Raw genomic sequence first — 13,949 nt, forward strand, 5'->3', positions numbered from 1 at the left:
TGAAACCCCTGGGGGTTTGAAATGTACACTATACCCCTAGATGAATTCCCTGAGGGGTGTAGTTTGCAAAATGGGGTCACTTGTGGGGGGGTTCCTAACTTTTAGCATCTTATGGTGCCTAGAAACCTACATGGTGCCTAAAAAATAATCTCATAAAAAGGAGGCTCCAAAATCAAGTAGGTGCTCCTTCTATTATGAAGCCTGTGGTTTGGTCACCGTGCACACTAGGGCCACATATAGGATATTTATGAAAACAAAAGAATTGGGGGAATCAATTTTTAGTCACATTTCTCTAGTAAAATGTACTGTGTTCCTTAGAAAAATGTATTAAAATTGCAAATCTGCAAAAAAAATGAAATTTTGAAATTTCACCTACACTTTGTTTTAATTCCTGTGAAACGCCTAAAGGGTTAACAAACTTCCAAAATGCTGTTTTGAATACTGTGAGGGGTGCAGTTTTTGAAATGGCATCATTTATGGGGGTGTCTCACATACAAGTCCCTCAAAGTCACATCAGAACTGAACTGGTCCCTAAAAAAATCAGTGTTTGAAATTTTCTTGAAAATTTGAGAATTTGCTATTCATATTTTAAGCCTCCTAGTGTCCCAAAAAATTAAAAGGAAGTTGAAATAATGATGTCAACATAAAGTAGACATATGGTCTATGTTAGTTATTCACTATTTTGAGTGGTAAGATTATTTGTCTCACAAGCAGAAAATTGAACATTTTGCAAATCGCAAAATTTTCCATTTTTTTCCGACATTTTGGTATTTTTCACAAAAAAACACAGACTGTATCGACGAAAATTTACCACTTACTTGAAGTACAATGTGTCACGAGAAAACAATCTCAAAATCACTGGGATAAGTAAAAGCAAAAAAAAGTTATCCCCACTTAAGTGAGACATGTCAGATTTGAAAAAAAGGGCTCTGTCAGGAACGCAAAAACTGGCTCTGTCAGGAAGGGGTTAAACCCGGCGTGGGTTCCCGATCCTGAGCATAACCGCCCCGGGCTCAAAGAACCGGTCCAAACAGCCAACAGGGTAATGACACAGCTGGGGGGGACTTTTTATGCAAGTTCCCACGTACAAAGCATTCAACCCCTTGGTTGGTCAGCCCGGCAGGGACCCTGGAGGAGTGAGGACCCCCAATAAAGGGAAGCCCCCTCCAGAGTTACCCCTGCCCAGGCTGAAGCCCAGGGCTGTCCCTGGTGCACCTGGGGTGGTGGGCACCAGGCTGATAAATGGTTAATATTAGATGAAACTATATTGTAATGTTGTGAAACACCGCATGCAGGGACTTGGAAAACCACAAGTCCTAGCATGGGGGGTATTAAAAGGAACTCTGGGTCTTGTAGTTCCACAACATGACAAATAGTGAAATAAAACACACATACAGTACAGTACACACAAAAACAGAATAACTTTATTACATACTACATTAATTCACACATACATTACCTATGGATTCTCTTGAAGGCCTGTCCTCTTCTCCATGTAGAATCCAAATGAGTACCTGTTGAGGAAAATTATACTCACCACATGCCTCCCAGATCGATGGATGCCTTCTCCGTCTGACAGTACCCCTACGAGAGAAGCCGAATGATGTTTACATTTGTAATTCCACAACGTTACACGATAGTTTAATCTAATATTAACCATTTATCAGCACGGTGCCCACCACCCCCCAGGGGCACCGGGGGACAGCCCAGGGCTTCAGCCTGGGCAGAGGTAACTCTGGAGGGGGGAACGTTTTATTTGGGGGGGGTCCCCCCACAGTGGCACACGCAGTTTCTGAGTACCCAGAACCCCCCCAGGAGTCTAAGGGCCCTAGGCTGAAAGCTGAGGGTCTTCTCTTTCCATGGGTACAAGAATTTAACAAATCGGCCCTTGGGAACCGGAGATATCTGACTTCAATGTATTGGTCCCCATCCAAGCCTGTTAATTGCTCTTCCCAGTCAGATATTTCAGGATCTTTTTGACTTTCAGAGTTTTTCTGTGGGTATCAGAGTTTTTCTGAGGGTATATTCCAAAAGCTGGGACTCTCCCTCTTTGATGTACACTAGAAGCTTTTGTCTACTGTTCCCAGAACCAGAGATATCAGCCTTTCAGCAGCTGGTTACTGCTCCAGCTCCACACACCTGGTATGTAGTTTTATATTCTCATTGGCAGATTGCTCTACCTCCTGAACTCTGATCACCTAGTCCCCAATACCATTTGGTAGGTGGGATTCTTTAATTGTTAATTCCATTAATATCTAAGAAATCTATTTCTGGGAACTGGAGATATCTGCAGTCAAGCAAGCTGTCCTCCCACCAGAAAATTATGAATAATAAGCCAACTCCACTATACACCCCATCCCCTGCATATTAAACATCCTCTACCACCCTGGAAGTTATGTATCAGGACCCCTTCATTCAGCCCAATGCCCCCTTCTCCCACCCCATCTCCAACCATCTGTGCAGTAAAGGGGGAATTAGTGGAAATTACTGATCCAGGCCCTACAAGCTGAGCGGTTGATAAAATAACCCCTACCACCCGCGGGAATATAAAGTTTCCCCCACCCCTACCGCTAGGGGCGGTAGGGGCCCCAATACATTGCTATGCCCAGGGGTCTACCCTGCTGTCGATGCCCCTGTATGTATATATATATATATATATATATATATTGCAGCAGGTAGATGGGTGGCACTCCAAAAAGAACAACTCAACAGCCAAAACTGTTGAACCAACGTTTCAAATGTATTGTAACATTTTTCATCAGGGGGTACAGTGTGAACATGTAAGACAGTATATATACCTTACCGCATCAGTGAAGAGGATTCCCGACACCTGTTCCTTCCGGAGAGCGTCAGGGGGAGGGAGCGCACATCTGTCTGCGGCGTATCAGCGTGTTGCGTCAGCGCGCCGGGACAGCAAGCTCGACAGCCGTTACCCAAGATTGAATATTTCCCTTAATCTGTTCAATCTGTTTGGTAGGAGACAACATACTGTATGTAGCTGTATGAGAGCGAAGGACAATGGACTATTTGCTCCCAAATGCTGAAAAGCAGACAACAGTCACTCAGGTAAGTTGGTTAAAGCTGTTTCATTTAATACATTTATTTATTTTCTAGAGTTTGGGAACAGGTGGTTGACTGTCATTCATTACCCGATTTTTGTACCCACCAGACTAATTGGACAGATCAATCTTTGTATCTGTGCCCATTGTACGTGTGTGTACGCATGTATCAGCACTATGGTCAGGACCTCTGATTGTAAAAGAATTTGAAAGTAAAATCATATTGAAGGTATGATTTATACAGGTGTGTACCTAGCTTAAGTCTGAACAATGTATTAAGGTATAGGATAAACTTTATATATGCAGTTGGGGAATTGTATATCATGTATGCACCAGTCAAACTGCCCATATTGTACTTTGGCCACAATTATATAATGCCTCCTTCTCCTGATCTACCTCTTTAACTGCAGGAAGCCACAAATGATGGTACCGTAAAGAGAAGATTATAATATTTATATAGCGCTCTTTCTCCAATGGGACTCAAGACGCGACTGACTGTTCATATAGATACAAACATAGTGTTTTGTATACAGGCACAAAATTAACATTCAGATTTTATTCAGCAATGTAAACTTTAATGTAAACAGCTCAGTATGATCCCCCTCACTGTGCTGTGCAAAGTGCCTCTATTGTTACCATGCAACAATGATCAGCTTGTTGTCTACCAGTTATTTTATTGCTGCATTTGTAATAGATTTAAAAAAATCTGTTCTATCTACCAATCAGCGTTTATGAATCATTAACATCAACTAACTTAAGTAACTTTGTTATTATACTGTAGATTAGTGTATAACAATGAACTCCCTCCCTTCTCCTCCAAACTGATTCATTTGGAAACGACATAGTTATTTGTTTGTAATGAATAAGAAATTTAACTTGAAGTTCTGCATTGAAAACTTACTGTTCAGTGCAACCCTGAATAGTAGATTCTCCCACCCACACCATGGTTATGGATCATTAGATCCCCACAATGTTGGTCGACAGTCATTAGGTCGACACCATTAAGTCAACATACATTTAGGTCGACATGCGTTAGGTCGACAGTCAAAAGGTCAACATGGGGTTTTTCACTTTTTTTTGTACTGAATCGACATAGACACTGAAATGTAGCACCGTGTCCACTCGCCATGCTTCAGGCACAGTGCCTCGCTACGCTCGGCATACTATTTTACTCTGCCACCATGCCCTAGTGGATGGTAGGGCATGAAATACCGCCTGTCGGCACATGTCGGCTCAAAAATAGTGAAAGACCCCATGTCGACTTTTTGACTATCGACCTAATGACCCTGTTGAACTAATGACCCTGTTGACCTAGACTCATGTCGACCTTCCTGCATGTCGACCTAGACTCATGTCGACCAAGATGCTGGTGACTCAATGACCGTATCCCAACACCACCAAGCTCAGTATTTCTATATTACACATTACCAGATTCCTAAACTTGTAGCTACAACATTTGCACTGATAATACGGACTCACATTGCTGTGTAGTTAGCAGCCTAAAAAGGAGATAAAACCTACTACGGCAATGTTCTAATGTAATACTGGTGATACTTATTGAGGAAAGAAACGCTGTAAAATATAATGGAAAGTACTTGGGACTGTTCTTACACTTTTCTATCAGGTCGTGATTTCTTTTTTATTATTATTTGTTTTTGTCCAAGTGATAAACATTTTTCCCATTTATTACTGTAATTATTACATAGTTGCCTGGAAATAACCGACACTGAAAACACACAAAGAAAACTGCTCCAAAATCCCATTTATACATTCCAGCGATACTCAAATAATGAAAGAAACAACATTCTTTACGCTAAGCTTTCTTTGATACCAGCTTTGCTTCAAGACACTGCAGCCAAGTCAGAGGTGAACTTTATTTTTATAAGTTGAAGCACATTAGGAGATGTCTGAAACTCTATCTGCATTGCTAGGAGCACGATCATCTGACTACTGGGGCTGCGTTTTGCCTGAATGCATGCTCTTTATAACAGCTGGAGAGAACAGGCTCTTTAGAAGAGGAACAGCCCATTGCTTTTATTCCAGTAAGTGAACTAAGAGCCTTTAAATCAATACAACTGGGCACAGCTAGGTCTTTGGGAATAGCAGTATACAACAGCAGAAGAAGAAGACAGAACAGCGGAGAGTGTAAAATCAGCTCCTTAACTGGACACTAACTTCCATTTCTAGCCTGCTGGCACCTATGAGACATCCTGACAGCTCTGCTTGCTTGCAGCTATTGCTTTTCACAGATCACCATCTGCAGGGAGTAAGTTATATGTGGCGGTATGAATGGGTAATGTGCATATCTTGCTTGTTACTTTGTAGGACATTTGCTGAGAGTGAAACCGCAATCCTGAATGATTGATGAAATTCCTTGGTAGATTCACATGTTGTTCTAGGACATTAATTCTCAACTTGTGTCCTCGCATACCCCTAACGGGTCATGTTTTCAGGATTTCTATCTCTGGAAACAGGTGGGACACTTACTGCGCCAGAAAAACAGATGATCTCACCTGCGCCTAATTAAAGAAATCCAGAAAACATGACCTGTTGAGTTTGGACAAATTTTTTAATTTTAATTTGATATCTCATTGTATGACTGTTTTTTAGTTTATTTAGTTAGAGAAATCAAAGATTTTTTTTTAACTTTTAGCAATCTACAGACTGCAGTCTTGTCCTGGAATATTAGTGCTTGTTTTAAAACGTCCTTTAAGTTTGCAATATTTACATAGAACTTTTCTTTTAAAAATGTAAACTCTCGTTCTATGATTGATGCCCAGTATTTCGTGAAGGTAACATATGTAATTTATTGGGCTGGAAATGTTTGGAGGCTGGGGAGAAAAGAAAGGAAAACTAAAATCTTTTGTACCATCTGTCTCTAATTCTTGTTCTGAATTGTTGACTTTGGAAAGTGCATTCAAGAAATGCTTGCATGTAGCTGCCTGGTTTCGCGAGTGCTGTAACCTTCAGACTCTGCAGACTGGCAGTCTTACCTCGGAGATGTCTTCCCCAAATACCAAATATAAAACTTGGCAGAGCGTATGTTTAGGAAGTTACAGACTGACATTACTGGTAATGTAGACACAAGAGAACACAGTTTTTGTCTTGCTAGGAATGTTATATTGCTTTTTTTCCACTACATAGAATTTGTTTCTCTTTCAATAAACTAACCTAGCCCACATATTTGTCTTCCACCTCCTCCTCCTTCCTCAGCTTCTCCCTCTCCAGAGCCGTGGATTGGCCTCTCTTTGTCAGCCCTGTTTTCCTCTGCTGAGTTTTGCTGTGAAGACCTGCATTTCATCCTGCATGAATATGAAATGGGCTGGATGGGATTAGGGGGAAGTGACAGCTCCACCTCCCCCATCAGATTCAGGACTAGATTAGTGGTGGAGATGGAACAAAACAGACAGCACTGGCAGCATGACAATAACCAGCTTTGTTGTGGCTCTAATTTTAGGGAGCATCCCTATAGTGGGTTGCTTTGATAAGTCTTCCACTTCTTCCATTTATCATCTTGTCCATCAACATCATCAGTCACTTCGCAAGCTTCTTCAACCTGCCCAACACCCAAAGCCTCAACACTCCCTACCTGCACACCATCAGTACACTGGTTGTCCAAAGTACAAAGGCAAAGAGGGCTCTATAGGTGACTACATCAATGTTACTGAATTTGGAGCAGAATGTTTAAACTGGGTGCAAATACCCACTTACTTGGAGCGGAAGCCAGGAAAAGGACTGGGAGACCATAACTTCTGCAGGAACCCAGATGGGAGGAGTAAACCTTGGTGCTTCTTCAGGAATAGCCATGGAAGAGTGGATTGGGGATACTGTGATTGTAAGCAAGGTAAGGGTTCCTGGGGTCATTACATTGCATAACTATCTGGACTTGGCTGTATTTAAATTCAAAATTTATTTTTGTGTCAATTAATGCCAGATTTTTTTTGTTTATAATGAACATTAGATAAAGTTCCATGTGAATTTGGCAGTAGTCAAGTTGTGAACTACATAGTAGACATTTAGGTGTAAATTTAGATTGGAGTTCTATTTCACATGGGATTGTGTCTATGGGCAACCAATCAGATACTATCTATTATCTTCTACAAGGCAGATTCTGATTGGTTGCCCACAGCAACATACCATTTTAGTGAATTTCCCCCTTAAACTGTAATTTGCAGTGTTGACAGTTGATCAACATAACACGTGCTGAAGTGTAAAGTCTTATGTCTTCCGCACTGGCAGGGAGATAGAGGATAAAAGGGAAATGCAAATTACTTCCTGTGATGTGTCTATTTTTATTAGAATGTTATATCATATTGCATCCATTATGGCATTATATATACTGTACATTATTTGTACTGTACTGGTGTTCAAAAGGCAGGTGTAAAATCATCTGGTGTAGTTACATAAAACAGGTGTCTGCTTTGTGCTTTAGAAGGTAAATGTTAACAAACAGTGAATGACAGAATAAAGGAAAACGTGATGCAGAAATCAAACAATGTAAATCAGGCAATAGGGTTCAAAAAGGAAGATCACAGCAGTATAAAACTGGAAATGTTCAATACGAAAATTTGAGTTTGCATTTAACAACAGCATCACCTAACTGAGAAACAAACCTACTGTATATATTATGTATGAGTACAAACATTGCCTAAAGATTCTGTCACCTGCACTGTTAATAGTTTCAGGGCTAATACATCATTTTGGTCAACAGCAAACAAACTTTACCATGTACTTTGCAGGTGTGATATTTTATTGATAGGCATCACACTTTGGATAAGTTGTGTAAAACCCCAGATAAATATTTGGAATTGTTTCAATTGTATGAACGAGTCGTAACGTACTGTTAAATATTGTATTAGGCTTGAACAAGAGGAGTGTTGGGATGTGGGAACATTTAGAAAACTGGGTAAATCGATTTATTTTGTATGAATAACTCAGAACTCAGAACTACTACTGTTTAAAAAAACTTTTATTTTTCTAAAGTTGATTCTGAGTTTTTAAAAGTTTCTACTAAATTTAAAATGAGCTTTTTCTTTCGATGTGACCTTTGCTAACTGACCCACAGGCTACGAAAATCTGCGGAACAAATTTGTCAAAATACTCTTTAGCTTTTCTTATTGCTTCTGCAAATGAAACAAAATAAACCTTCTATAAGCAAATACAGTATGCTTGGAATTAGTCTCAAGCTGTGTACACACTACACGATGGGGGAAATTTACTAACCAAAATACGCCACTATTTGGTGTATTCGTAGGCAGTCGCATGCGAATACAACTGTCTACATGTATTTTCAGCATTTGCTATGCCGAAAATATGTGAATTCGTATTTATGAATATGAATATATATGCCATTGAATGAGTAGGAACCTCCATTCATTCGAATGGTGATTCCTAATTTACTAAGTGACCGTATTTTACATAATTAGCAGGATAAGGCTGCTATTTGCCTGGTAAATGCAACTCATTTTCCTGGCATATTTGGCTTTGGCCTGCAGGGATCAGTCAGATCCTTGCAGGCTTCAGTGTAAAAAAAGTGAAAAGTAAATAAATAATTAAATAAATGGCGCGGGTCCCCCACCACCACCCAGTAGGGGCCCCCTGTATATCAAGAACCAGCACTGGGCCCAACCAGACAGCAGGGTAAGGCCACAGCCAGGGGGAGACTTTTTATAAAAAACCTCCCAGGCAAAGCATTTAACCCCTGACCGGTCAGCTTGGGCAGGGATCCTGGGGAAGTGGGGACTCCCCCTTCCCAATGAAGGGGTCTCTTGTTTTTTTGCCAAGTACATGGATGCCTACATGGATTGAAGAGGACGCGATCTATGCCATAGGACCTTCGTGAGTATGGTTTCCTTCCACAGGTACCCCATATGGATTCTATTGGACAAGGAGACTGAAGCTTTGGGGTAAGATACTGTAGGTAAGTATTTGTATGTATGGGCTCTGTGTGAAATATAGTTTTATTTTTCATGTGTGTGTGTGTGCTTATTTGGCTATTGGTTCTGCTGTGGAATTAATGGGCTGCATGCTGGTACTTCTGGTTCTCCAAGTCAGAGTATGCGGCCCAGGCTTGCTGGGACTCATAGTTCCACAGCAGAACCCATTAGTTTTATCTTTATTTTATACACACTTCAGCCCGATGCCCAAAAAACAGGGGCACCGGGGACATCCTGGGCAGGTGGGCCCCTTCATTGGAGGGGTCCCCACTTCCCCAGGATCCCTTCCAGGCTGACCAGTCAGGAGGTAAATGCTTTGGCCGGGGGAACTTATATAAATAGTCTCCCCCCGGCTGTGGCCTTATCCTGCTGGCTGATTGGCCCGGGTTCTGGTTCTCGAAATACGGGGGACCCCTACTCAATTTGTCCCCCTATTTTGGTAACCAGGACCAGCCCTTGAGCCTGGTGCTGGTTTTAAAAAAAATCCAGGGGACCCCTATTTTGTTTGTCCCATGATTTGTTGAAACCAGGAATAGCTATTTAAGCCTGTGGATGGTTATGGCCATGGGGGGGACCCCACGCCATTTTTTTAAATTATGATTATTATTTTTTTACACTGCAGCCTGCACAGATCTGATCTGTGACTGATCTGTGCAGGCTGCTGACTCGTATTTGTATTTGACTGTGTATACGGCCGCTAAATACAAATACGAATCCAGCGGAATACGCCTGCCTACTCCATTGGCCAAATAAGATTAGACTGAGTTGTATTCGTATTCTTAGTAAATTTTCCCCGATGTGTGTATCCAGCGAGATCATTGGCAATGAGACCCAGAGGGCAAGTGAATGCACTGCAGTACCAGAGTTGGGAACCATACCAGTGATGTCCTCATACATCTTGCAATGTACAGACATTGGAGGATGCCACTGATGACCCACAGGAGTGTGCATCGCCAGCAACATAGTGCATACACAATGGACAATTTGAACGGTTTGTTGTTCGGAACAGTCGGAATAAGATGGATATTCGAAATTTCATCTATTGTGTACCCAGCTTTACTGTGTTAACCTGTAATAACAATTTGGAAAAGTTGAATCTTTGATTTTGGAATGGTAACAATAAAAAATGTGTTCTGAAATTATACATTTATTAACTAACTCCAAAGCCATAGTGTAAGAAAGTCATTAGAAGGTAAGGATTGTGTGCATATTGTAGTTGTATGCTTCACAATGATGCTACATTTAGGAACATATTCGGAGATGTACACAAAGCTAATGGTTTCTGTACATCTATGTACATCTTTGATAATCTCTGATCATTTCAGATCTGGACATGTACAGACCTCTGTCTGTGGAAACATTCCCAGTGCATTCTAAACTGCAGGATTATTGACCTGATGTTAATATTTGGGGGGCGTTGGTACCTTCTTCTTGGCATTTCTAGGGCAGTGGGTGGGTGCTTTGACACAGCTTCACTGGTCCTGGTTGCATGAAAACACAAGACATCCTTTGTAAACTACACAGGTAGCTGAGATGTCCAATGTTTGAGCATAGTGATCCAATGCTGTGTCTTCCGCTAAAAAAGTGGATTACAAATGTCCAGCAGAAAATGTCTATTCACACAAAGGGGTAAATTTACTAAGATGGGAGTTCTATTGAAGATGGGATTGCCCATAGCAACTAATCAGATTCTGTTTATTTTCTTCTAGAAGGTGCTAAATAAATAACAAAATCAATGAATCTGATTGGTTGCTATGGGCAACGTCCCATCTTCAATACAACTCTCATTTTAGTAAATTAACCTCTTGCCTCTAACTGAATCACACCCTTTTAAATTATTAATGCCTTTAACAGGTGGGTTGTCCATGATACATTTAGAAGGTGATGTAGAGTGAGAACTACAGTATACCAGTATGAATAGCATGAGCTGTGCATAATCGCTCAATGGGCCTGATTCAGTTTTGCGAGAACTCCTGGCACCAGCATGTGGGGGGCAGCCCAGCCCAGGACACGGCTGCTCCGCATGCTGGGTCCCTCCCTATTATGCAATTTAAAAATCTTGCCATCGCATTGCTATTGTGCGAGCTTTGCACATTAAGGGTAGCCAGGCCACCATGTTTCATGTCACAGCAGGAGTGTGCGATGTCGCACAGCCACCATGGCCCATCCCGCAAATTGTCTGGACATGCAATTGTTAAGTCCATATTATTTATTGTTGTCTGAGGGCAGGTGCCAATACATAAGGACAATTGCAGTTGCACACAGCAGCTAATCAATTGTCACTGGCTGCTTACAAACTTATTGCTGATGTTTCAGCATGCTTCATTCCTCTAGCATATACAAAGTTCAGCAAGTTTCCGGCAGCACTGCTGCCTTCATACTGGTACTCTAGAGGGTAAGTATTAAAGAAAGGGTTTAGTGTGTGCGGTATAGGCCCCCTTGGGACTCTGGGTTTGTGATTGTACATGTCCCAGCATGCAGGGGAGGCTTGCTAGGCCTTGTAGTTCTACTACAGAACCCAATATCTATTTTTAACACTTTTTAAACTTTTTTTTTTTACATAATCCACCCATCGTCCACCGCTCAGGGACAATGGGGACAGCCTGGGCTGGAGATCCCCTATGGGTCCCCACTCCACCAGGAAGCCAGCCCGGGCTGACCACAGCAGTTATGTTTTGGCCACAGGACCTTATATAATAAGTGTCCCTTGGCTGTGGCATTACCTGATGGCTGTTTCAGCCCAGTGCTGGTTACCAAAATATGGGAGACCCCTTCTCCTTGAATTCCATACACATTCCTGTATTAACCTTTACTAATAGTGTAATTCAGCTTTGATTTAGTTTGAGTATATTTGCATAATTACTTATTTCATATTAAATTCGTCTCCACGTTCATTAGATACTTCTGTTTTATCATGTCCCTGATAATCCAGTCCCACTGCTGTCCTAATAACCTTAACTCTTTTTTACCATTTATTTTTGTCAGATCCCTTTAAACTCATTATTTTGCATCATAATCATACATGAAAGTGTAATAATTTACCTCCAGGTGACGATGATTTGCTTGAGCGATGATGATTTGCTTGAGCGAGCGCTTTCGGGCTAAGTAAGTCCTTCCTCAGAAGCCCTGGCTTCTGAGGAAGGGCTTACTTAGCCCGAAAGCGCGTTCAAGCAAATCATCATCACGAACGGACCAGGCGGGACTGCCGACCTTCAGGTGTCTTAGGTGAGCCATTGCCCCCGTTCAGGCGGACCAGTCGCGATCCGGGATCCATTACCCTTGATATGGGTGATATGCTTTTATTTTCTATGTCATTGTGAGTGCACCAATAAATTGTTATATGTTTTTATACTATACAGTATTGCACTATTCAGTCTTTTATCAAGTCCCTGTAGGTTACTTTGGAATAACCCAGGAAGAAGAGAATAAAGGCAAAATATATACAAAAGTAGCAGCGCTTGTCTACAATGAAATAATACTACACAATGAAAATAAGTTTTTATATAGGCATAAAGTAGAAGAGAATAAAGACCTGTTATATGCGCAGTTTGATCTCTCCTATGTGAGTGGCCTGTGTTAATTAAACAGCTTCCAAATGTCAGACAATATTGCACTATGGTCGTCTTTTTTTCTCTTTTCAGTTTTTCTGGGGCCTGAAGTGTCAGTGTGCCACTGTTCTGTGGCCTGAGGTGTCAGTGTGCCACTGTTCTGTGGCCTGAGGTGTCAGTGTGCTACTGTTCTGGGGCCTGATGTGTCCGTGTGCCACTGTTCTGGAGCCTGAGGTGTCAGTGTGCCACTGTTCTGGGACCTGACGTGTCAATGTGCCACTGTTCTGGGACCTGACTTGTCAGTGTGCCACTGTTCTGTGGCCTGAGGTGTCAGCGTGCCACTGTTTTGGGGCCTAAGGTGTCAGTGTGCCACAGTTGTGGAGCCTGAGGTGTCAGTGTGCCACTGTTCTGAGACTTTACGTGTCAGTGTGCCACTGTTCTGTGGCCTGAGGTGTCAGTGTGCCACTGTTCTGTGGCCTGAGGTGTCAGTGTGCCACTGTTCTGGGACCTGACGTGTCAGTGTGCCACTGTTCTGGGACCTGATGTGTCAATGTGCCACTGTTCTGGGGCCTGATGTGTTAGTGTGCCACTGCTTTGGGGCCTGACATGTTAGTGTGCCACTGTTTTGGGACCTGACGTGTCAGTGTGCCACAGTTCTGGGGCCTGACGTGTCAGTGTGCCACAGTTCTGGGGCCTGACGTGTCAATGTGCCACTGTTCTGGGGCCTGACGTGTCAATGTGCCACTGTTCTGGGGCCTGACATGTCAATGTGCCACTGTTCTGGGGCCTGACATGTCAATGTGCCACTGTTCTGGGGCCTGATATGTTAGTGTGCCACTACTTTTGGGCCTGATGTGTCAGTGTGCCACTGTTCTGAGGTCTGAGGTGTCAGTGTGCCACTGTTCTGAGGCCTGACTTGTCAGCATGCCACTGTTCTGGGACCTGACGTGTCAGTGTGCCACTGTTCTGGGGCCTGACCTGTCAATGTGCCACTGTTCTGGGGCCTGATGTGTTAGTGTGTCACTGCTTTGGGGCCTGATGTGTCAGTGTGCCACTGTTCTGAGGCCTGGCGTGTCAGTATGCCACTGTTTTGGGGGGTCCAAAGTATCAGTGTGCCATTTACTGGGACCACAAAAGAAGCACTATAGTATATATGGCATCAGTTACACCAAAAATAAATTTTGGTACCCACTTATTCTCTACACAGGTTGCATGAATGAGCATTAGATAATACATTAGCTGATAAGAGAAGGATTATTTAGTTTTATTGTAGGTATATTTCTGCATAACATATTTCTAAATAATAAAAGCTTCGGTACTTGTGAGTTATCCGGGCTCCCGATTTTTTGATTGTATGCCTTAAGTTAAGGCATACAATCAGATGCGATGCGATGCGATATCGCATC

The 13,949-nt window shown here is 42.2% G+C and overlaps 1 protein-coding gene across 4 annotated transcripts in view; it reads left to right on the top strand.

Moving 5' to 3' along the window:
* The first annotated feature begins 4,973 nt into the window (after positions 1-4,973).
* Positions 4,974-13,949, top strand: part of PRSS12 (serine protease 12) — a 164,596-nt gene continuing 155,620 nt past the window's right edge. Inside the window, exons 1-2 of one of the 4 annotated variants that reach the window (XM_083174465.1) lie at positions 4,974-5,101; positions 6,273-6,903. In XM_083174465.1, coding sequence (XP_083030591.1) covers positions 6,480-6,903 — 424 coding nt within the window. In that variant the 5' untranslated portion in view covers positions 4,974-5,101; positions 6,273-6,479. Of the gene's footprint in view, positions 5,102-5,141; positions 5,343-6,029; positions 6,132-6,272; positions 6,904-13,949 lie in introns of those variants that run through there. The other 3 variants (XM_083174466.1, XM_083174464.1, XM_083174467.1) reach the window with 3 other exon arrangements.

The sequence above is a fragment of the Crinia signifera genome, chromosome 1 (assembly GCF_055691185.1).
Source record: "Crinia signifera chromosome 1, ASM5569118v1, whole genome shotgun sequence".
NCBI classification, from domain to species: domain Eukaryota; kingdom Metazoa; phylum Chordata; class Amphibia; order Anura; family Myobatrachidae; genus Crinia; species Crinia signifera.